General features: G+C 55.2%; 2 protein-coding genes across 2 annotated transcripts; both read left to right on the top strand.

The window, feature by feature from the left end:
• The first annotated feature begins 313 nt into the window (after positions 1-313).
• On the top strand, positions 314-2,107 carry LOC306816255 (maestro heat-like repeat-containing protein family member 7). Its single transcript, XM_079332724.1, has 5 exons — positions 314-396; positions 635-782; positions 1,012-1,199; positions 1,282-1,419; positions 1,978-2,107. The coding sequence occupies exons 1-5, from the start codon at positions 362-364 to the stop codon at positions 1,997-1,999; spliced, it is 531 nt and encodes a 176-aa protein (XP_079188850.1). The 5' UTR covers positions 314-361; the 3' UTR covers positions 2,000-2,107.
• A 357-nt stretch (positions 2,108-2,464) lies between these two features.
• Positions 2,465-4,278, top strand: LOC306816256 (uncharacterized protein; the record flags this gene model as incomplete). Its single annotated transcript, XM_079332725.1, has 5 exons — positions 2,465-2,545; positions 2,982-3,083; positions 3,407-3,509; positions 3,769-3,825; positions 4,136-4,278. 5 exons carry the CDS (start codon positions 2,465-2,467, stop codon positions 4,276-4,278), a joined length of 486 nt encoding a protein of 161 aa, XP_079188851.1.
• Between the last annotated feature and the right edge of the window lie 17,138 nt (positions 4,279-21,416).

The following is a 21,416-nucleotide window of genomic DNA, read 5'->3' as shown; positions in this document are numbered from 1 at the left end:
CGGACGGCACCACGGTGAGTGGCAGGGGCGGAGGAGGAGGGAGAAGGAGGGAGGAGGGGAAGGAGGAAGAAGAAGACGAGGAAGGGGAGGTTGGAGCGCGGCGTGCCAGGCGGCGAGCTCAGCCTGCTGCTGCCCCTTGGCTCGCAGGTGGCCGTCAAGCGCATCCGGCCCTGGGGCGATCTGGTGAGTGAGCGGGGCCAGAGGCTCTCATGGACAGCACTCCAAATCTTTCCTGTGCCCCTTCCAGGTGCCAGACACGGTGAGGAACATTCACCAGAGACTCGTGTCCTGTGGAACTGTGGATGCTGGGCTGCAAAATGACCTTCTGAGGCTGGCTGAAGAACACCCAGCTAATGTGGTGATGAGCCTCCTGCGCTGTGCCCCATTGTGTGACAGGTATGCGGCACAGGTGCCCTGAGAGCTCAGGCTTCACTGGCCTGTAGGGCCATTGCCCTGCACAGCCTGTCCAGTGGGGTCTGCCAGACAGGCAGAGAGCTCTGGGCCCCTTGAGCCACCCTGTTTGCTGATCCTTCTGCCATGCTCCGTCCCTGCCCCTCAGGGCACGGGGGCTTTGTCACCTGGCCCCACTCAGCTGCATGGGGCTTGGTACTGATGCACAGCTCTGGTCCCACAGAGCTGCAGCCTTGATGTGGAAAACCATCGGCTCATCGGGACCAGCAGTGCAGAAGGTGCTTCCAGAGCTGCTCTTCGTGATGGAAGACAGGCCAGTGTACAGCATGTTCTTCATCAAAGAGGACAACGAGGCCGTCTTTGCACTGGCAGTGAGTTTCTGACACTGGCCTTTGCTTGCCCTCCAGGTCCCCTCTCCAGCAGCTCTCCATGCTCTGCCCAGTGCCCTGCAGCTCCCAGCCTCGGGCACTGGGCTGAAGGCTGGGCTAGGGACAGGCTCAGGGGCAGCAGGCCGGGTGCTCCCCCTGTGTCTCCCCTGGGGCCCTGCCACACGGACACCTCGGCACTGAGCACTGCCTCGGGCTGCTCTGTCTTTTGCAGGCAACTCTGGTGCTCTGGGTGACTGTCCACATGCCCGAGTGGCACCACACAATGGTCTCTTATTCTGCCCGTGTCTTCGTGGCTCTGCTCTTCCAAATCTTCAGCACCACAGAGCAGATGCCACAGGATGTTGAGAACTTCTGGACAGCGTGCCGGGAGGAACACTGCCTTCCCAGCAAGCCCAACAGGTCCCAGTCACCCTGTCCTTCCCATGCCCTTGTGGCCAGGGTCACTGCTCCCAGCGTGACCTGGCCTTTGCTCTGGCCACAGGTTTGCAGTGCAGACCATGAAGGCTCTGCTCTGCCTACTGGGCTGTGATAAGAAGCTGGTGGCTCTGGAGCGCAGGCGGGTCTGGGACACCCTGCTCTGTGCTGAGACCCAGCACTATGCAGTGGGGCTGCTGGCCAGGTGAGTCCCCCTTCTCCCCGCTGCCAGCATTGGTGCCCTGTGCCCGGAGTGCCCCACACGCTCCCCGTGGTCGTGGCCAGAGGGCCTTGGCACCGAGGGACGGCCGAGCAGCCTGGAAAAGGCTGGGAGAGGAGGGCTCCCAGGAGCAGCCGCCTCCCAAAGGGCCCACGTCCCCTTGCAGGGTGCTGGGCAAAGGTCCCACACCTCTGTGAGTCAGTCCTGGGAGAGGTTTGCCCGCCCGGCTCAGGGCTTTGGTGCCTTTCTCCCCCTGCCAGGGAGATGCGCCGTGGCTCGAGCCCCTTGTGTTGCGGCATCGCCAGGCACCTGCTCAGCCTGCTCATCGGGGGGCAGCCGCGCTGGGATCTGCCGGCCCTGGCGTTCTTTGTGGAGGTGAGCCTGAGGGCCAGCGCTGCCTGGCTGAGCTGCCTCCCAGCTCTCTGGCTCTGGGAGCCGCAGCCGCCTGGCACGGTGCGCGCCCGGTGCTGCCGCCTGGGCCCGGCCCTGGGCAGTTCTGCACTCCCAGCGGCCGGGTCCCTGTCACTGCCCTGTGCCTTTCAGGTCCTGCAGTGCCTGGACTTGAGCAAACACGGGCACAGTGCCCTGTCGGTCATGTCCAGGCACCTGCCGAGCGAGAGCAGGGACAGGCTGCGCCTGGAGCTCAGAGGCCTCGTGGTGCTCAGCAAGGAGCCCTCGCTGGTGAGAAGGGGGCAGTGGCTGAAGCCGCGCTGGCAGCGTGGGGCTGGGCAACGCTGCCCCTTGGGCTTGCCTGGGATTCGGCAGCTGAGGCAGCTGCTCCCAGCTCTCTGCCTCCTGCTTCAGCTGCCCCAGTGCCTCGGCACAGGCCTCTGGCCTCTGGGCCCTGAGGCAGCTGCGTGGGGTTGCAGGGCCAGGGCCCTGTTGGTGCTGCAGCCCTCCAGGGCTTCACAGCACAGCCTTGTGTTGCACACAGAGCGGAGGAATACGCGGCATCTACCAACACCTGGTGGAGCAGCTGGGTGATCCAGATGGAGAGATGGTTTGGATGACCCTCTCTGTGCTCGCCCACATGCTCCAGGAGAAGGACCTTAAGATACCCAGCGCCACTGCCCAGAAGCTGGCTGAGCCACTCCTCCCACACTTTGAGAATGTAAGGTTCTGTGCCCACAAGCACTGGACACTGCCCGGAAACTTTGTGCCCTGGGCAGTTTTGGGCCTTTGCCCCACTGGGCCTGGACTAGTCGGTGCTGAGCTCTTCTCCTTTCCTCCAGGACAACAGCCACGTGCAGCTGCTCTCCATCCAGCTCTTCAGCAAGGTGATGGAGCTGGTAGTGGAAGAGGGGAAAAAAGGCTCTCACCAGAACCGTGAGCCAGAGCCTGCTTCCCCTCTTCTTGCACTGGCATGATGAGAACCGGTGCGTGGCGAAGGTGAGGTTTTGTGTCGTGCTGCTGCATCCCCGGCAGGGGCTTGGCTGCCTCTTCCCCTGGCGCCTCGTGTGCTCCAGGCTCCCCCTGGCCTTGGCACACGGATGTGGGTCCCATGCCCCGGGCTCTGGTGCCACCCACGGCTCTCTGCTGCTCTCCAGGCCTCTGGCGAAACCCTGCTTTGCGCAGCACGCTTCTTGGGGAGGAGGGATCTGGAGGAGCTGCTGAGCCAGCCGTGGCGCATGAAGGTCGCCAAGTGCCTGGTAAGGCCAGCCTGGAAGCCCCAGCCACAGGCTGGAGAAGTCCCCTGCCCCCGGAGCTCAGCGTGCGGGGCCGGCAGCTGTGGCCCTGCCCAGCGCCGCAGCCAGGGCAGCCGCAGCCTGCGCCCTACACAGGGGCTGCTCCCTTCGCTGGGCCGCGTGGGCTCTCGGCCGGGCTCCTCCGGCCCCGAGCCGGGTGCCCACGGAGTCCCGGCCCGGCTGTCCCTCGGGGCTGTGCGGGCCGGGGAGGCCGGGGCTGGGCGCAGGGAGCGCCCGGCCGAGGGGCAGAGCCCGCGCCGAGCTTTCCCTCCTGGCGCTCTCCGCAGCTGCTACAGGACGAGAGCCGAGCGGCCGAGCACCTGCGCTGGGCCCTGCCGTGCCTGCAGAGCCCGCAGCCGCGCCTGCGACAGGCGGCCCTCAGGCTCATCGGTGAGCCGCCAGCCCGCCGTCCCTCCCCGCCTCCGGCCCGGCTGCTGCCCCGGCAGCGGGAGCCGGGCCCGGCGCGGTGCAGCCCCGCCTGCCCTCGGCGCTGCCGCCGCCCTCCCGCAGCCGTGCCCTGGGGCGGCACGATGCGCCAGGGGCCCGGGCTGAGCCCTGCCCGGGGGACGAGGCCGTGTGGCCGCAGGGCTGGCAGCGCCCCTGGGGGGCAGCTGTGCCGCTGGGGCCGACACGGGCTCTGTGTTGCCAGGGCTCGCCGGAACGCTCCTGAGGGGACACAAGGAGGAGCTGCAGGTCCTCAGCGAGGGTGAGTGAGGGCAGCCGCCCTCGTGGCAGCGGGGCCGCCGGGGGCAGCTGCAAATGCCGGGCACGGAGCTACAATCGCTGCCCGGCTGCGGAGGGCTCTGCGGCCTGTGCGGACGAGGGGCGGTGCGGGCCGAGCACGGAGAGCTCTCAGGGACACGGGGGATCCGTGGCCAGCACCTTCTGGCCCGTGCCCTGGTCTCCTGCTCCTTCGTGGCCATGGCAGGAGCTGGGTGGGATGGCCCTGGCAGGAAGGTTTCCTTGGATTCCCACAGTCCGGCCTCTGACTGTGGTTCTGCTTCTCTCTCTCGCAGCCCTTCAAGCCCTGAAGGAGGACAAGAGCCCCTGCTTTATGAGGCAGGTTATCCAGCTGCAGTTCAACAGAAGATCTGCCGAACTTCGTCTGCTGGATCAGAAGAACCACTGTCCTTCAGCGACCTGCCCATTGAAGATGTGACCAGCTGCAGAGCAGACGGGACCAGCTGCAGCTCCAGGCACAGCTCTCGCTGCTCACAGCTGAGCCTGTGGCAAGCTCCAGGAGCTCCTGCCATCTCCCTCCCTGTTGGCAGCTCCCTCCCTCCATTCCTCAGACCCTGCCCATCCCGTTTTGCGTCCCAGCTCACCCCTTCGCTTTGCCTTCCCTTCATAAAGTTTTTTTTTTCACTTTACCCACATCTCTGTGGAGCCTGAGCGGCACCAAACATGAGCCCTGGACACACAGGGCCCTGCTGCCGTTCTCTGTGCAGAGACAGAGAGGAACAAGGGCAGCTCAGGCTGCAAAGATCCCTGTCGTGCAGGTCCCTTGCGCAACACTGTGGGGTTAAAAGCTGTGCTGAGCACGCTGAAGGGGACAAGGAGCCTGGGTTTTAGAAGAGCCAGCTTGAGTATGCTCTGAGCCCCGCCTTGAGGGATTCCCTGGCTAGCATCCATATAGGACAAAGGAGCTTGCAATGCTGGAAGTGTTCACAAAGAGCTTCCTGAAAGCACAGCAGTGCTCCATCCCCACACAGGGATGGGAAGAGGGCAGAACTGGAGGCCATCGTGGCCTAACAGTGAGCTCTGGGTGTGCTAAAAGCAAATGAAGCAGCAGCAGCAGCAGCAGTGGCGCAGTGGCCGAGACTCAGAGCGCGACCGTGCCAGTGGACGGAGCGCTGCCAGGCAGTGCCTGCACGCTGGGTGAGGGTCTGGGGGCTCTGGTCTCCCCACAAGTGAGGAATGGCAGCCCCTGCCTCAGACCCAGTCAGAAACCCAAGTGAGACCAGAGGCAGGGCACTGTCACAACAGCCAGTGCTGCACTCACTTTGCCACTAGGGCCCCATGCCTAGAGTGGGTCACACTCGGGGAACAGGAGGCCTTAGACGTGGCTCCAGCCATTGCTCCATGGCCTTTTGGCTCTCAGATTGCATTTGAGGGGGACAAGGAGGAGGGGAAGGTCTTTTGCATAGGATAAAAAGGATTCCTTACTCTGGGGAATCTGTGGGGCAAAAGACTAAAATGGTGAAGCTGCAACAAGATAAATATGGGGGAGGTTCAAGGGGAAGGTACAAAATGAAGAAATGCTGAGGAGGGATAAAGGGTAGGGGCTCACAAAGGCATTGTCCTGTGAGGGAGGTAGGGGGGAAAACTGGGTCACCATGGACTGATGAGACGCCCAGTTTTAGGGGATTTCCAAAAGGGAATTGCAAGCAGGGGGTTGGCACAAAACAGCATTGATGGGTAATTCAGGACAGATGGACAAGGAGGGTGGGAGGGTATAATTTTGGACTAAACCATTAACTTGGGCAATAACAGAACACACCATTAACCAGAAGCACACTGCAACATGTGTCTGTGCAAGCGGAGGATCCGCATGCTCGGCTGGGAGGGAAGAACCTTTTTTGGAGATGTTTCTACCTCACAGTCACCAAAATCTTTACCCCAGTTAATAAGCATTTGCCTGTGGAAGACACCCTTGGGGAATAGGAAATCTAAATAATGGAATAGCTGAGGTTGGATTTAGTTTATTAATCTAAACTTTTTCTGTTGTGAGACAGGATTAGCAAGAAGGCAAAAACAAGGTTTAACTTTAAATGGTAAAAAGAGAAATTCTATCACTAAAAAGTATAAGAAAAAATAATTTAAATAAATTAGATAAAGCTTGAGAATACTTGTTTTCCTCCACATGCTTTTTTATTAATACTGAAAACATCCAAAAACCAATTCAGTTTGTTTACCATCTTTAAAATAGTTTTTTACTAATTTACTAGAAAGAGACTTTTTTTTTCAGTCTATGAAGATTTCTTCACAAGAAATAGTTTTCCTGTGGTTTTGTTGTTCCCAGGAGAATGGAAATCTGATTACTATGTAAAAATCCTTTTTTAGACTAACAGTTAATCTCATAACTTTTTTTGGTGGACTGCATTAATTTATTAGGCACACTTTAAGGTTATATTTTTAAACAAAAGTTTACTTTTTTTTTGAGAGCATAAGATTTTTTCTTTTTCTTTTTTTGGGGGAAACCGAAAGGGATTATTTTATTATTTAAACTTAGCGGGTAACAGCAATTTTTACATTTGTTTACTTTAATATTAATGCTTTTGTTTATATTTAAAGTTAGAACAGTCATATTCAATTCATAACATTTTGATATGTTATAGGGAAACAAGAGTTTTCTCCATAGTTTAAAAAAAGAGAAATCTGGCTTCATAAAAACCCAAAGCATTTACACTAAGACCAATAAAGCACAAAAACACCGAGATTCACCCATGTGAAAATCATGGATCCCTCTCTCCTGTTACCTGCTGCATGTGGGGGGACAAGGCTTCTGGGGCTAGGGAATGGCTGCACATACAGGGAGAGGTGGAACTTTCTGCTGCTTTCTGTTTCTGCTCCTCCTCAGCCTGTGTTCCCACTTTTCCTCAATCCTCTTTCTCTTACTATTCCTTCTTCTCCTGCACAATCCCACCTCCTCCCACATGCATCGTTTGATCATTTTGTTCTTCAGCCCTGCTTCTCCTCCCTTCTCCTGCTGCCCCCAGGCCCAGCACCCAGTGCCAGCTCCCTCTTCCCCCCAGACCCACAGCATCCCAGCGCAGGGCAGGGATGGAGCTGGGGCAGCTCGGGCTGGGGCAGCGCTGGGCTCTCGGCCGCTCCCGCCCGCACTCGGTCCCCACTGCAGCCGCTCCCGCCCCGACAGTGCAGGGGGGCCCGGCCTTGGCGCTGCCCCCTCCCACCAACCCAAATTCCCCTCGCGGGGGGCGCTGGGGCCCGGGGGGGGGGGGGGGTGTGCAGGTGGGGTCCAGGTGGGGAATGCTTGGAGCTGCGGCTCCCAGCACAAAGGATAATGATCCCAAAACCCCTCTAAAGGGTCCCTTGGGAGCATGTTGAGGGAGGTTGCCTCTGTGCTGGCAGCAGCAGGAGCGGGCGCAGAGGGGCGGCACCGGGAGCTGCGGGGCTGGGCCGGGGCTGTGGGGCAGCCGGGGCTCAGCGCCGGGCGCTGCCTGAGCCCAGCACCCCCCGGGCAGGGCCGGCAGTGGCCCCCGGCCCCCAGGAGGCTGCGGGACCCCCAAGAGGCTGCAGGACCCCCAGGAGGCTGTGGGACCCCCAGGAGGCTGCAGGAACCCCAGGAGGCTGCGGGACCCCCAGGAGGCTGCAGGAACTCCAGGAGGCTGCAGGACCCCCAGGAGGCTGCAGGAACCCCAGGAGGCTGCGGGAACCCCAGGAGGCTGCGGGAACCCCAGGAGGCTGCAGGAACCCCAGGAGGCTGCGGGACGCTCCGGCCGCTGCCCGGCCCCGCGGATCTGCCGGCCCTGCCCGCCGGGGGAGCCGCGTTTGGACACTGCGGCAGGACAGGGACCAGCCCTGGGACACGGGCTGGGGAGGGCAGGGGAGCACAAGGACCGGGAGGAAGGAACAGCTGGGACATGCGAATTCGACGTGGAAGGATCGAAATTATATTTTAAGCATTATGTTTGGGTAAATTGCAGAAACAAATGATTTTGCAGAAAGCTCAGCAGCTGTCAGAGGATGAGCACCCCCAGGCACTGAGGGGGCTGGAGGAGGGGCAGAAGATGCCCCTGGAGCAGTTGGTCAGAAAGGCACAGCAGGTGAATGCAAGAAGGGATGGGGAAAAGGTCAAGGTGAAGGCAAAGGCCATGGCAGAGTTTCTACAGCCCCTGAGGGATGAACCCCAGGGCCCAAGGGGGCCACTGCAGAGGACAGGTTTGAACTGCAGGAATTTTTATTTGCTCCTAGTTGTGATGGTAATTTACAGGGAAGGCATTTAATGCATAATTTGGGAATGCAAATTAATTTTGTAAAATGTGATATAGGGGCTAGTTCTGTTGTGCCTTTGTGTCAAATATCTGGCAAGGCATATACTGAACAGCTCCTGGAAAATGTGGAAAACGAGATATGGAGCCTCTCCAAAGTACTTTGATGCAAACAGGACAAGTGGTATCTAAAAGCAATATCCTATTCCAAGGGAGGGAAGGAAGGGCTCACAGCCTTTTATTAAGTGTCTCCTAAAGGCAGAGGTTTTGGAGCCAGGGATCTCTCCCTATAATGCTCCTATCGTGCCAGTCAAGAAATCAGATGGAATTGATAGAATGGTGCAGGACCTAAAAACAATAAATGAGATTATTAAACCCAGGCACGCCACAGTCTCAGATCCTTACACCATCTTGAACCAGGTTCCCTCCTCACACTGGCACCATTCAGTACTTGATGTAAAACTGCTTTCTGGTGATGCCCACTCACACAGGATAGTAAACTGTACTTTGCCGTTGAGTGGGAACAAGAGAAAATGGTAAAGAAGGAAAAATGGTAAAGACATGGATGGTCCTTCAGCAGGGACACATGGAAGCACCAGCCTTATTTGGGCAAGCCTTGCAGAAAATGCCACAAGAATTTACCCCTCCCCAGGGACTGGGTTAATGCAGGATGTGGATGACTTGCTCCAATCAGGAGGACAAGAAGCGGTAGAATAAGACTCTGTGAAATGGCTGAATGTTCAGGCTAAAAAGTATCTTCGACTATTTGGAAAAAAAGTGCAAATGGTAGGGAAAAATGTTAAATATTAGGGACATATTTTGTCTGGATTTTGTGGTGTATTGACCCAGAGGAGGACCAGGAAATCTCAGAAGTAACATTATCCAGCACTAAAATGGAGCTGGGACAATTCTGAGGATTAACAGGCAATAGCTTGAACTGGATTGAGGACTCTCTGTTTTAGCCAGAACACTGCATGACTTATTAAACCCACATAGACTCAACGTTGTGCTATGGACACAGCAAAACTTCAGAAAATGAAATAAAACCAAAACGTTCGATTCCCTAGTCATGGCTTTTCCAGACTCAGAAAAGAAATTTGAAGTGTTTGTGGATGTTAAACAGTGCCATGAGAAAGGAATCCTTGTGCTAAAACATTTAATTCACTGTTCAGAGTGGCCTCACTGCCCGCAGAATTATGTAGCCACAGCTTTAATGGGACCTGAGGCCCAAAAAATGAAGGCAGGAGGATCTGCTGTTGCCCAAGTCTGGAACCAAGTTAAAGCTTTCATAATCAAAAGAGACTCAACATGGATGAGCAGTGCTCAGTTATTACAGAATGAAACTTGTTCAGTGGCACAGGAGGATTTAGAATTGAGGACAGGGGAAGGGTTTAACCAGCCTCCTGTTTGAACAGCCTGCACAGGGGCTGGGAACAAACCCATGGCTGCATTCAAGTGACAGAGCTCCAGAGCCAGGACAGGAGAGATTGATGAGACATTCCCTGGCCTGAGGGACAAAATGTGTTAATGGATGGGTCTGCAAGGGCAGGAGAAGGGAAAAGAGTTGCAAGACAGGCTCTGATTAAGCAAAGGGAATCAGACCAAACACAGGTTTCTGCCCACATGGTCAGCTCAACCAGCTGTGTGTGTACTTGGAAGAGCCTGGCACTGAAATGCCCTGAGCAGGAAGGATCAAATATCTGCTGGTGACAGCATGGCAGCTAACAGGGTGGCAAAAGCAATTCTTACTTCTTCAGCAATCACTGATCACTTATTAAGGTATTTCTAAAACAAGTAACTCCAAGATAAGGGATTGTGGAAGAAACAGACTCAGACGGGGAACTAATTTTACAGCAAAGATCCTTCAGTGGGTGATGTCTGCTTTAGGAATACAATGGGACCAACACAAGCCCTGGCACCCTCAGAGCTCAGGTCAGATAGAAAGAATGAATGTGGAAATAAACAAACTCATTCAGAAGGTGGTGATAGAAACCAAGATGCCATGGGTATGGCTTTTGCCATTGGCAAGAATAAGAGCCAGACCCAGGGCAGATATTCAATTATCACCCTTGGAATTGCTGTTTGGAATTCCTTACCCTGCAAATTCTCCACCTGGGGGGGGGTGGAGATAAGGGATGTATATTTCAAACAGTCTGTGGCCACAATCCTGGCTCATGTGAAATCTCTCCCACAGGAAGCTGGGCTGGCACAGAGCCTGCCTTCGCACTTTGCTGTTACCAACATCCAACCAGGACATCAGGTCCTGCCTGAGGAGTGCACAGAAGCTCCACTGGTGGCCAAGTGCCGTGGCCCATCCCAAGTGTCCCTGAGCACAGGAACAGCCCCAGCACAGCTCAGCACGGGGGGACCCCTCACCCTGGGCTGAGGGGCTCTCCAGCCCTGCAGATTTGCACTTCCCGCCTGCAGCACCAGCATGGGAGTGATGCCTTAAGATCCAAGTTTTCTGTTCTGCTTGGGTGTGCTTTCCATTATGCTTTAGGGTGATAAAGACAAAATAGTCCGATACCAGGTATGGACTCAAGGACAGTTTCTTCAGACTCCAGGCCAAAAGTATAAACAATGTGAGAAGAGGAGGGCAGGCCAGCCAGGAGAAGAGGAGGAGGACACCTTACAATTTCAGACTATTAATTGGATGGTGGACTGCTGTATGTAAATGGGCTGAAGTCTATAAAAACGTGAAATCATGTGACCAAGCCCTCTGATACTTCCATCCTGGAGCCACTCAGGCAGGGCAGGGGCCACGCTGTGGCACTGTGCTGCCAGGGTGTAGCCTTTGCGGGGCTTTCAATAAATACCCATTTTATTTCCCCTAAGTCTGTGAGATCTCTGTTCCAGCTCCTAAAGGCAACAACTTTTGGCGAGCCAGCCAGGAGAGGAGGCATCTGGAAAATCCCTGGACTGAGGCTGACAGTTCTGGAAAAACCCAACGCAGGTCCAGAGATATCAGAGCCAAGAACCCTGGGAACAGAGACATGTGAGTGATGGAATAAAAGGGCATTCTGTTTGTTTAGCATCTGGGTTAGGTGCTAAGAGGATTTGTAATTTGTAATTTTGGAAAGTGTGACCACAACACTCCTGCTCTTTATCTGTGTGAAGGACCACCTTCATAAAGAGCAGGTTTGAATTGCAGAGCTCTTGGCTTGAAGCCAAAGGGTGCTGCAGTTCATTAGTGTCTGTGCTGTGGCTCAGAGGGTCGTGGGTTTGAATGCCAACTGTTTGTGCTTTGCTGTATATTTTAGGGTATCAGAATGGGGTGCACATCCTCTTCTGAACGTGATAGTGGAAGCATTCCAAGAGATAGCCCTTTGGGATTAATACTGAAAAACTGGGCAAATCTAGTTGAGGAGGAGTCTATGCTCTCAAACCTAGACTGATTAGACTCTCTGAAAAAATGTGGCCAGCATATGAATTAGATAATAGAGAAACATGGCCTAGGTTTGGAAGTTTAGATCCGAAATTAGTATTAAGTTTAATATCTCGAATACGCGGAGATAGATTTTTTGAAGAATTAGGATATGCCCGGCTCTTTCTGGTATTATCAAGCAAGCAGGACCGAGATAAGGAGAAGGAGCATATATTAGTCTTAAAGGGTAAAAAGAGAAAGCCAACTTTCAGTACTTTATATAAAAAAACATAGGAATCAGAGCTGGAGCTGGTGGCGCCTAACTCTGTGTGATCTCTGTTCCAGCTCCTAAAGGCAACAGTTCCTCCTGCCGAAGTCCATCTCTAGAAGTCCCCGGGCAGCTGGTGTCCATCAAAACCTCCCAAACACCAACATTCGGCCCTGAAAATGCCTCCCAAGAGTTTCTGAGAATGGTCCCTCCCCTTTGTGTTCAGCGTATCCCCCCGTCCCAGCTGCTGGGGGTCACGCTTGTATTGGGGGTCCCCCATCTAGCCGGTGCCCGCCCTCCCCAGGCTGCTGGGAGCCCCAGCAATCTGAAAAGCTCACCCCTCTTCCCTCTCCACATTTAGGGATCCAGGGGGATTTTGGAGTCCCAGGGTCCCTTCTCCCATTATTCTCTGCTTTGGGGTGCTGGGGGACCAAGGAGCCCCCCCCGCTCCTCTCCAGGCTGTTGAGGGTCCCGCCAATGGCAGTGCTCCCCCCTTTCTGGGCTCCCCACTTTGGGGTCCTGGGGGACACAGGGCTCTGCTCCTCCAGGCTGCCTCTGCTGGCAGCCGCCACCGGGACCCCCCAGTGTCCCCCCAAGGGGCATTTTCTACTCTGCTCTGGAGTTCTGCATTCTCCAAACATCCCTTCAAAAAAACCCAACCCAGGGACCCGCTGGGATATCTGGGCTGAGCTCCCCCTCCCTGGTCACCTGTGGGGGCGATGGTCCCATGGATGGGGGAGCTGTGAATTCAGGGAGTGCTCGACCTCATTCCTCCTTTCCCTATTCCTGATCCTCTTTTGTCTTTCTTTTTCCATCCCTCCTCCTCCTTCCTGACTCCCCTCGTCCCTCTTCTACTTCCATCCCTTCTCACTCTCCTCCTTCATCCCTCCTCTCCCATCCCTCCTCCTCCTCCCCAGCAGCAGCGACACCCTCGGTGCCCCGTTCCCGAGCCCTCGCAGCCCGCGGGAGGAGCGGGGATGGAGCCGGGACAGGTCGGGATGGGCAGCGCGGGGCTCTCGGCTGCTCCCACCCGCTGGGGCCGGGGGGAACCCGGCCGGGGAAAGGGAGAGGGAAACTGGGAAGCTGCAGATCCAAACTGGGGCTTGCTGGGAACCCTGGGGGGCGAGTTCCAGCCCTTGGGGCGCCTCTCAGGAGATCCGGGAACACAGAGAGGTGTGGGGGATCCCAGGAGTGGCACCACTGGGAGGGACTGGGCTGTACTGGGGGAACTGGAACCTTTCTGGTGACACTGGAAATGACTGGGAGCATGTTCAGGGCAACTGGGATATACTGGGAGTGCCTGTGACCTTACTGGTGTAATATGTAATATAATGTAATTCGTGTAAAGTTGAAAATTAATGTAGAATAAGCAATTTCTGTATGAGTAAAGTAATAAAAAACTTAAAACCCAAAAGCTGCAAAGGGAGGAACAGGGATTGCTTAATCCCAACACTGTAACTGCCAGCAAAAACTGAAGAGCTCGGGTTAGCAAGACAATAGACGTAGCCGTGGTGGAGATGGCTCTGTCCAGGGAACACCCAAAAGATAAGAGCCCGATAAGCACCCACAATTAAGGTAATCAGAGCCATCAAGAAAAGTACATCTGAATGCCCGTTTCCAGCAAACCAAAATCTCCAAGTTACATCTCAATTCCACCTTCCTGTAAACATGAATTTGCCTTCATCAACATTCATCATCTCCCAGGATATGGTTTTATCCAGCTCAACGTGGTGAAAGAAAACTACATGAATATGCTGAACGACAAGAGAAGACAAAGACCTCCACTCCGGGCAAGGAAAAACTGTATAAAAACAGGGCTAACTAAAGCGGAGAGTTTGAATCATTGTGTGTTCACCCGATGCCGACCCCGGGCTCGGCATTGTCCTTTTTGATTGTGGCTGTCGAGGACCGTGCTTCGGTCGCAAAATAAATATCGCTTATTTTAATCATATTTAATTCTGCTTGATCTCGTTTTTATCTATAACACTGGAGTGACTGGAACCACACTGGGAAATATCAGGACCATGTTGGGGAGAACTGGGACCACGCTGAGGGACACTGGGAGTCAGTTGGAACTACTAATCTGTACTGGAGGAACTGGACATGACTGGGACCATGTTAGGAGAAACTGGGATCATCTATGGAGTGACTGGGACTGTGCTAGGGGCAAATGGGGGAACTGGGATCACACTGGGAGGAACAGGGAGGAAATGGAACCATGCACAGAAATACTGGGATCATACTGGATCATAATGGCAGCAACTGAAACTGCAGTGAGAGTGACTGGGAGAGCCTGTCAGCAACTGGGATCAGTCTGGAATCAGCTGGGGACAACTGGGAGGGACTGGGGACATACTGGCAACAACTGGGATACACTGGGAGAGACTGAAACCACAATGAGGGGAAATGGGAGCAACTGGAACCACAAGGGATGATAATGGGAGCAGCTGTGTCCATGTCAGAGTCATACTGGGATCCTGCTGGAACTAGCTGGGATCATACTGGGAGTGACTGGAATAGTACTGGGAATATCTAAGATTGACTGGGACCACACTACAATCAGACTGGGAGTGATAGGAAAAGTCCTGGCCCTGACTGTAACCATACTGGGAGTGACTGGGAATAACTGGGCCCACACTGGCATGTATGGAAGAATACTGAGAGGATCTGGGAGTGACTGGCATCATACTGGAAATGACTGGAACCATACTGGGAGTGACTACAGGCCCTACTGGGATCATCCTGAGAGCCACTGGGATTGGGGGAATGGAACCTGGCTGGGGGTTACTGGGAGCAACTGGGCCCACATTGGGAGGAAAATGTGGACACATTGGGAGAAACTGGGATCAACTGGGAAGGTACTGGAACCATGCTGAGGGGACTGAGGCCATGACAGGGATCATACTGAGAGTAACTGGGAGTATAGGACACTGACAGAAATTGGGGCCAGGCTGGAGACAACTGGGAGTAACTGGGAAAGACTGGCATCATTCTGAGACAAGTGGAACCTAACTGGAGCAACAGGGATATAATGAGAGTGTCTGTAACCACACTGGGGGGACTGGAACCAGGCTGGGGGCAACTGGGAGATAGTGGGACAATGCTGAGAGAGACTGGGGCTATTCTAGGGATCATCCTGATAGGAACTGGGAACAACTGGAACTATTCTGGCAGCAACTGCGATCATCCTGGGATCACAGTGAGAGCAGCTGGGTCCATGCTGGGTGAGACTGGGATCACACTGAGGGTGACTGGAATCATACTGGGATGGACTGGGAGTGGCTGTGAACAACTGGAATCATGTCGAAAGCAACTGGGAAGAAGTGAGAGTGACTGGCAGCATGCTGGGGGTGACTGGGATATACTGGGAGAGACAGGGAGTCACAGGGATTACACTGGAAAAATCCCCCAGATACCCCCAACCCCCCAAATCCCCTCAAGTTCCCCCAAAATTCTCCCAAAACCCCTTGAACCCCCAAAATCCCTGCAAATCCCCCCAATCCCCAACCCCCCCGAGAACATCTCCCTGTGGGGCTGCAGCCCCTGGCCCGCGCCGTGTCCAGCAGAGCCCCCAGACCCAACTGGGGCCGGGGGGTCCCAGCAGAGCCCCGGCCATGGCCAGGGCCACCAGCCACACCTGGGGGATGGGAGGGGAGGGGGGGAGTTGGGGGGATTTGGGGGATTTCAGGGAATTCGTGGAGGGCTTTTGGGGGATTTTGGAAGATTTTGGGGGGATTTCAGGGGGACTCTGGGGAGATTTTAGGGAATTTTGAGAGATTTTTGGGGGATTTTGGGGGATTTGGGGCAATTTTGGGGAGTGTTTAGGGTGATTTTGGAAAATTTCAGGGGGGATTTTGAGGGTTTGGGGAATTTTGGGGGATTTGGAGGGGATTTTGGAGGATTTCGGGGAATTTGTTCAGGGAATTTGGCGGGATTTTTGGGGGGTTTGGGGGGAATTTTAGGAGATTTCAGGGGGATTTTGAGGGAATTTGGGGGTTTTGGGGCAATTTTGGGGAGATTTTGGGGGGATTTTGGGGGGGATTTTGGGGAATTTTAGAAGATTTCAAGAAGATTTTGGGAGGATTTGGGGGGATTTTGAGGGGGAGTGGGGATTTCAGGGGAATTCTGGGGAGATTTTGGGGAATTTTGGGAGATTTTTGAGAGATTTGGGGGGATTTCAGGTGATTTTGGGGGAATTTAAGGGGGATTTTGGGAGGATTTGGGGGTGTTGGAGGGATTTTGGGAGTTTTGGAACAATTTTAGGGGAGATTTTGGGATTTTCAGGGGATTTTGAAGGATTTTTAGAGATCTTTGGGGGTTTGGGGGAATTTGGGAGATTTGGGAAGATTTGGGGGGGATTTAGGGGATTTGGGGGGATTTTGGGGTTTCTCCAGACTCCCTCCAGAACCCCCCAGCCCCCTCCAAAGCCCCCAGACTCACTGGGGCCCATCCTGGATCGGGGGGGGCATGGGCCGGTGGAACAGGAGCCACTTCAGGGACCCTCGACACTTTTTGGGGGGGGGGGCACCATGGGAGACCCCCCAAACTGAGGGGGGATCCCCCTCCCCCCAAAACCCCTCAGAGCCCAGTCAGGGTGGGGCTGAGACACCCCCCCCTCCCCAGGACCCCAAATCAACCCTGGGACCCCCAAAATCAATCCTGGGACCCCCCAAATCCCCCCCCCACCCCCACCAGGAACCCCAAAATCCCCCCCGGGATCCCCAAAACTCTTCCAGGACCCCTCCCTAGAACCCCCAAATTAACCCCGGGACCCCCAAGCCTCCCCTGGGACCCCCTCAGTGAACCCCAAAGGAACTCCAAAATCAACCCTGGGACCCCCAAAACTCCCCCAGGACCCCAAAACTCCCTAGACCCTCCCCCAAATCCCTCCCAAAAACCCCTCAAGGATCCCCCAAGACCCTTCCCCAAATCCCCCCTAAGATCCTTTCCCAAAACTCCCCCACGATCCCCCCAGACCCCCCAAAACCCTCAGGACCCCCCTTAGGACCCACCCCAAACCCCCTCCAGGATCCCTCTTAGGACCCCCGGACCCCTCCCAAAAACCACCAAGGACTCTCAAGACCCCTCCCCAAAATCCCTCCAGTGATCCCACCCTGGGCCCCCTCCCAAGATCCCTTTTAGAAGCTCCAGACCCCTCCTCAAAGCCCCCCCAGATCCCTCCCAAAACCCCCTGGGACCACTCAGGACCCCTCCCAAAATCCCCCAGACACCCCAGACCCCTTTTAGGACTCCCAGACTCCCCCAAGCCCCACAAAACCCCCAGGACCCCTCCCCAAAATCCCCCAGACCCCTCCCAAAACCCAGCCCAGAACCCCTCAAGACCCCTCCAAAACCCCCCAGACCCTCCTCAGACCCCCCCCCAGGACCCCTCCCCAAATGCCCCAGACTCCACCAAAATCCCCAAACGCCCCCCCCCAGACTCCCTCAACCCCCCCCTCCCAGGACCCCTCCCCGAAACTCCCCCAAACCCTCCAGCCCCCACTTAGGACCCCTCCAAAAACCCCCCAAATGCCCCACGACCCCCCTCAGACCCCATTTTAGGACCCCAGACCCCCCCAAAAAACCCCCAGGCCCCCCCAGACCCACTCAGGATCCCTCCCCAAAACCCCCCAAGCCCCTCTTAGGACCCCCAGACCCCTCCCCAAAACCCACCAAGACCCCCCCAAGACCCCATTTTAGGACCCCCAGCCCCCCAACAACCCCCCAGCCCCCCTTTAGCACCCTCACCCTCCCCCCCGACCCCGCCCCTCTCCCACCTGTCCCTGCGCCGCCTCAGCAGCTCCCGCAGCCCCTCGGCCTCTCCCAGCGCCTGCCCCGCTCTCTGCAGCGCCTCCCTCAGCGCCCGCCCGAGCCCGGGGTGGGTCCCGGGGGGATTCCCGGGGGAATTCCCGGGGGGATTCCCGGGGGGATTCCCGGGGGGATTCCCGGGGGGTGGGTGGGGGAGGGGCCGCCCGCTCTATGGCGGCGCCGGGGTCAGAGGGCGCCAATCCTGCCTGGCCTCTGATTGGCTGCAGCGGCGCTGGGGAGGCGGGTGTTGCTGAGGCGAGCCACGCGCTGATTGGTTGGTTCGGGGAGAGGCGCGCCACTATTGGCTGGGAGGGGCCCGAGCTCTCGGCGGGAACAGCGTGAGGGCAGAATGGCAGAGGAGGATCCTGAGGTAGGGCTGGGGGGAGATGGGGAGATTTGGGGGGAATCTGAGGGGAATTGAGGGGTCTGAGGTGCTTATAGGGAAGCTTTGGGGGCAAATGGGGGGATTTAGGGGGGTCTGAGAGAAATTGAGGGGTCTGAGGTGCGTCTGTAATGGATTTGGGAGGCTCTGTGGGGATTTGAGGGGTCCAAGGTGGGGCCAGGGGCAAATGAGGTGTGTTTGGGGGTCTCTGAGGGGAATTGAGGGGTCGGGGGAAGATTTGAGGGGAAATGGGAAATCTGAGGTGAGGCTGGGGGGACATGGGAGAAATTGGGGAGGTCTGAAAATAATTGAGGGGTCTGAAGTGGGTCCCAAATGGATTTGGGGCGATTTGGGGGGATCTGAGGGGAATTGAGCGGTCTGAATTGCGTTTGGGGAGGCTTTGGCAAAACTGCCCCAAAACACCCCAAATCTCAGAGCAACGCCCCTAAATCCCTGAGACACGCCTCAAAACACCCCAAAATCCCAGAGGAATGCCATGAAGATCTTCACCAAAAAGTGACCCAAACCCACCTGAAACACCCCCAAACCTGAAAAGAATGGGCCTCGAATACCCCAAAATTCCAGAGAAACGCCTCAAAACCACCCCTCAATACCCCAAAACAGCCCCTAAACACCCCAGATCCCTTCAGGTTTCCCCAAAATCCCATAGAAACACCCTAAAATCCCTCCAAACCACTCCAAAATGCCTCAAAGCTGCCCCCAAATATTCCAAAATTGCTCAAAACCAGCCCAAAACACCAAAAATCCCAGAAAACCGCCCCAAAAATGGTCCTGACCCTGCCCCAAACCTCCCACCTGCCCGAATCCCCCAGGTAAGTTCAGCTTGGACCAAATCCTACTTTCTTTATCACAAATCTTTTTTTCAATCCCAAATCCTTTCTTTTCCCAACTTCAAAATTCCTACTTTGTGCCCCCCCAAATGTCCTTTCAGACCCCTAAAATTCCTCTTTTTCCCACCCCAAATCCCCTTTTCCCAACCCAAATCCTTTTCTGTCCACCCAAAATCCCCTTTTTTATCCAAAATCTCCTTTTTCCACCCAAAATATTTTTCAATCCCAAATCCCCTTTTCCTACTGAAATCCTGACCTCAAATCCTTAATCCCCACCCTAAATCTTCCTTTCCTCCCCCAAATCTCCTTTTCCATCCCAAACCCTCATTTTTCCATCTCAAATCCTTCCCCTTTTACCCCAAAATCTCCTTTTTCCACCACAAATCCCCTTTTTAGGGTTTCCCAGGTGTTTTGGGGGTTCCCCAGGGGGTTTTGGGTTTTTCCCACCCCCAGCATTGTACCCAGGGTCTCTCTGCAGACATTGCATCTGGACCTGCCCCCACCCCAATTAAATCCCAAACCAACCCCAAACCAACCCCAAATGAACCCCACTGTGCCCCCCAGGGCTGGAGTGGTTTTGGGGGGGAGTTTGGGTTCTGGTGGGTTTGACCCCAAAGTTTGGTGATGGGGGAGGTTTGATCCTAAGGTTTGGGGAGGTTTGACACCCCAGGGTTTGGGATCAGGGGATTTGACCCCAGGATTTAGGGATTGAGGGGGTTGGACACCCCAAATTTAGGGATCAGAGGGGTTGGACGCCCCCAATATTTCAAACTCCAACATTTGGGAATGGGGGTTTGACCCCAAATTTGGGGTTTGGGGGTGTTTGACCTCAGGATTTGGGGGATTTTGATCCCCCCCAGGTTTGGGTAGCGATTGAGATCAAAACAATTCCTTGAAAACAGTGGCAGGATTGGGAATGGGAACAGGCTTGGAATTGAGAATTGAAATAGGGATTGGGATGGCAACAGGATCAGGAATGGGAACAGGATTGAGAATGTGAATGAAAGAAGGATTTGGATTGTGAAAGGGATTGGAATTGGGAAAGGGATCGAGATTGGGAATGAGACCGCAATCGAAAACGGGAACAAGATTGGGAATGGGAACGGGAACAGGACTGGGAATGGGAAGGAGATAGGGATTGGGCATGAGATAGGGATTGGGAACAGGAATGGGATCAGAATTGGAATGGGATCAGGAACAGGATTGGGAATGGGATCGGGATCAGGAACAGAAAGAAGATTGAGAATGGGAATGGGAATGAGATAGGGATTGGGAACAGGATTGGGAACGGGAATGGGTTTGGGAACAGGAACCGGAATGAGATAGAGGTTGGGAATAGGAATGGGAACCCGGATCGGGATGGTAAAGCTGTGACATAAATGGCTGCCTTGGCTGGAACATCTCAAATTGCAGAAGTAAAACCAGGATGGGCAGGAACAATTTTTCCTGGCTGGGAACTGGAATTCCAGACCCTGGAAGTGTGAGCCATGCAGGACCTTCCAGACTGGGATCATGGGGGCTGGGATAACGTGGACTGGGATCCTCCAGACTGAGTCTGCACAGACTGGGACCAGATGGATCAGGGCCCTGCAGAATGGGATTGTTCAAACTTGGATCCCATGGACTGGGATTGTACAAACTGGGACCACATGGACTGGGATTGTACAAACTAGGATCACACGGACTGGGACTCTACAAACTGGGACCATATGGACTGGGATGGCTGTTCCAGAACTATGGAAACCGAGGTGGTCCCGCCCCACCCAGGGTCCCTCTCAGTCCCACCCAGTCCCATGTGGGGGCGCAGCCAAAACTCCCCGCAGTGAATGAGCAGGTCCCAGAGCGCTCCCGGTGTTGGTCCCTGTCCTGGTCCTGGTTTCAGTCTCAGTTTGGAGCAGTCCTGGAGCGCTCCTGATGCTGGTTCTGGTCCCGATGAGAATCTTGATCCCAGAGCAGTGATGGCCTTGGTCTCATTCTCGGCCCTGTAGTGGTGCCAGTTTTGGTGCCAGTGCCGGTTCTGGTTTCAGTCTCGGTCTTGGTCTCATCGTGGTTCCAGTTCCAGTGCTTGAAACCAGTGCCAGTGTTGATCCTGGAGTGCTCCCAGTGCCAATCTCAGCCTCAGTCCCGGAGCTCTCCTGGTGCCCGTCCCAGTGTTGGTGCTGGTCTCAGTCTTGGTCCCAGTACAAATTCTGGGGCTGGTTTCAGTCTCAGTCTCAGTCTCAGTCCCAGCCTTAGTTCCAGTTCTGGAGTGCTGCTGGTCTCGGTTCTGGTGTCGGTTCTGTTCCCAGTCTTGGTCTCGGTCTCCATTCTGATGTTGGTCTCAGTATTGCTGCTGGTCCAGTGCAGGTGCGTCTTGGTCTTGGTTTCAAACATTTTAGGTCCATTTGACTGATTTTATAAAAACTGGGATTTTAGACTGGATTTTAGGTTCCTTTTGGATGATCTTAGGCCAATTTTGATGATTTTAGGTCCCCTTTGTGTGGATTTGAGTTCCCTATGGCTGATTTCAGGCCAAACCTGGTGGATTTAGGCTGCATTTGAGGCCCTTTTTGGGTGATTTTAGACCTAACCAGGTTCTGTTAGGACTGTGTGGCCTTTTGGCCCCACCCCTTTCCCCTCCCAGTTCCTGCCCCTTTCCCCTCCCAGTTCCCGCCCCTTTCCCCTCCCAGTTC

Source organism: Erithacus rubecula (assembly GCF_903797595.1).
Source record: "Erithacus rubecula genome assembly, contig: scaffold_468_arrow_ctg1, whole genome shotgun sequence".
Taxonomy (NCBI): Eukaryota; Metazoa; Chordata; class Aves; order Passeriformes; family Muscicapidae; genus Erithacus; species Erithacus rubecula.
Note: the sequence above shows the minus strand (reverse complement) of the source record. Positions and strands in the feature narration are given on the sequence as shown.

Bases quoted from the DNA above. Each gene is read 5' to 3' on its own strand.
- LOC306816255 (XM_079332724.1), top strand. From the start codon at position 362: ATGAGCCTCCTGCGCTGTGCCCCATTGTGTGACAG. The intron at 783-1,011 runs GTGAGTTTCTGA...TGTCTTTTGCAG, and splicing joins AGGCCGTCTTTGCACTGGCA to GCAACTCTGGTGCTCTGGGT. The intron at 1,200-1,281 runs GTCCCAGTCACC...CTCTGGCCACAG, and splicing joins CTTCCCAGCAAGCCCAACAG to GTTTGCAGTGCAGACCATGA.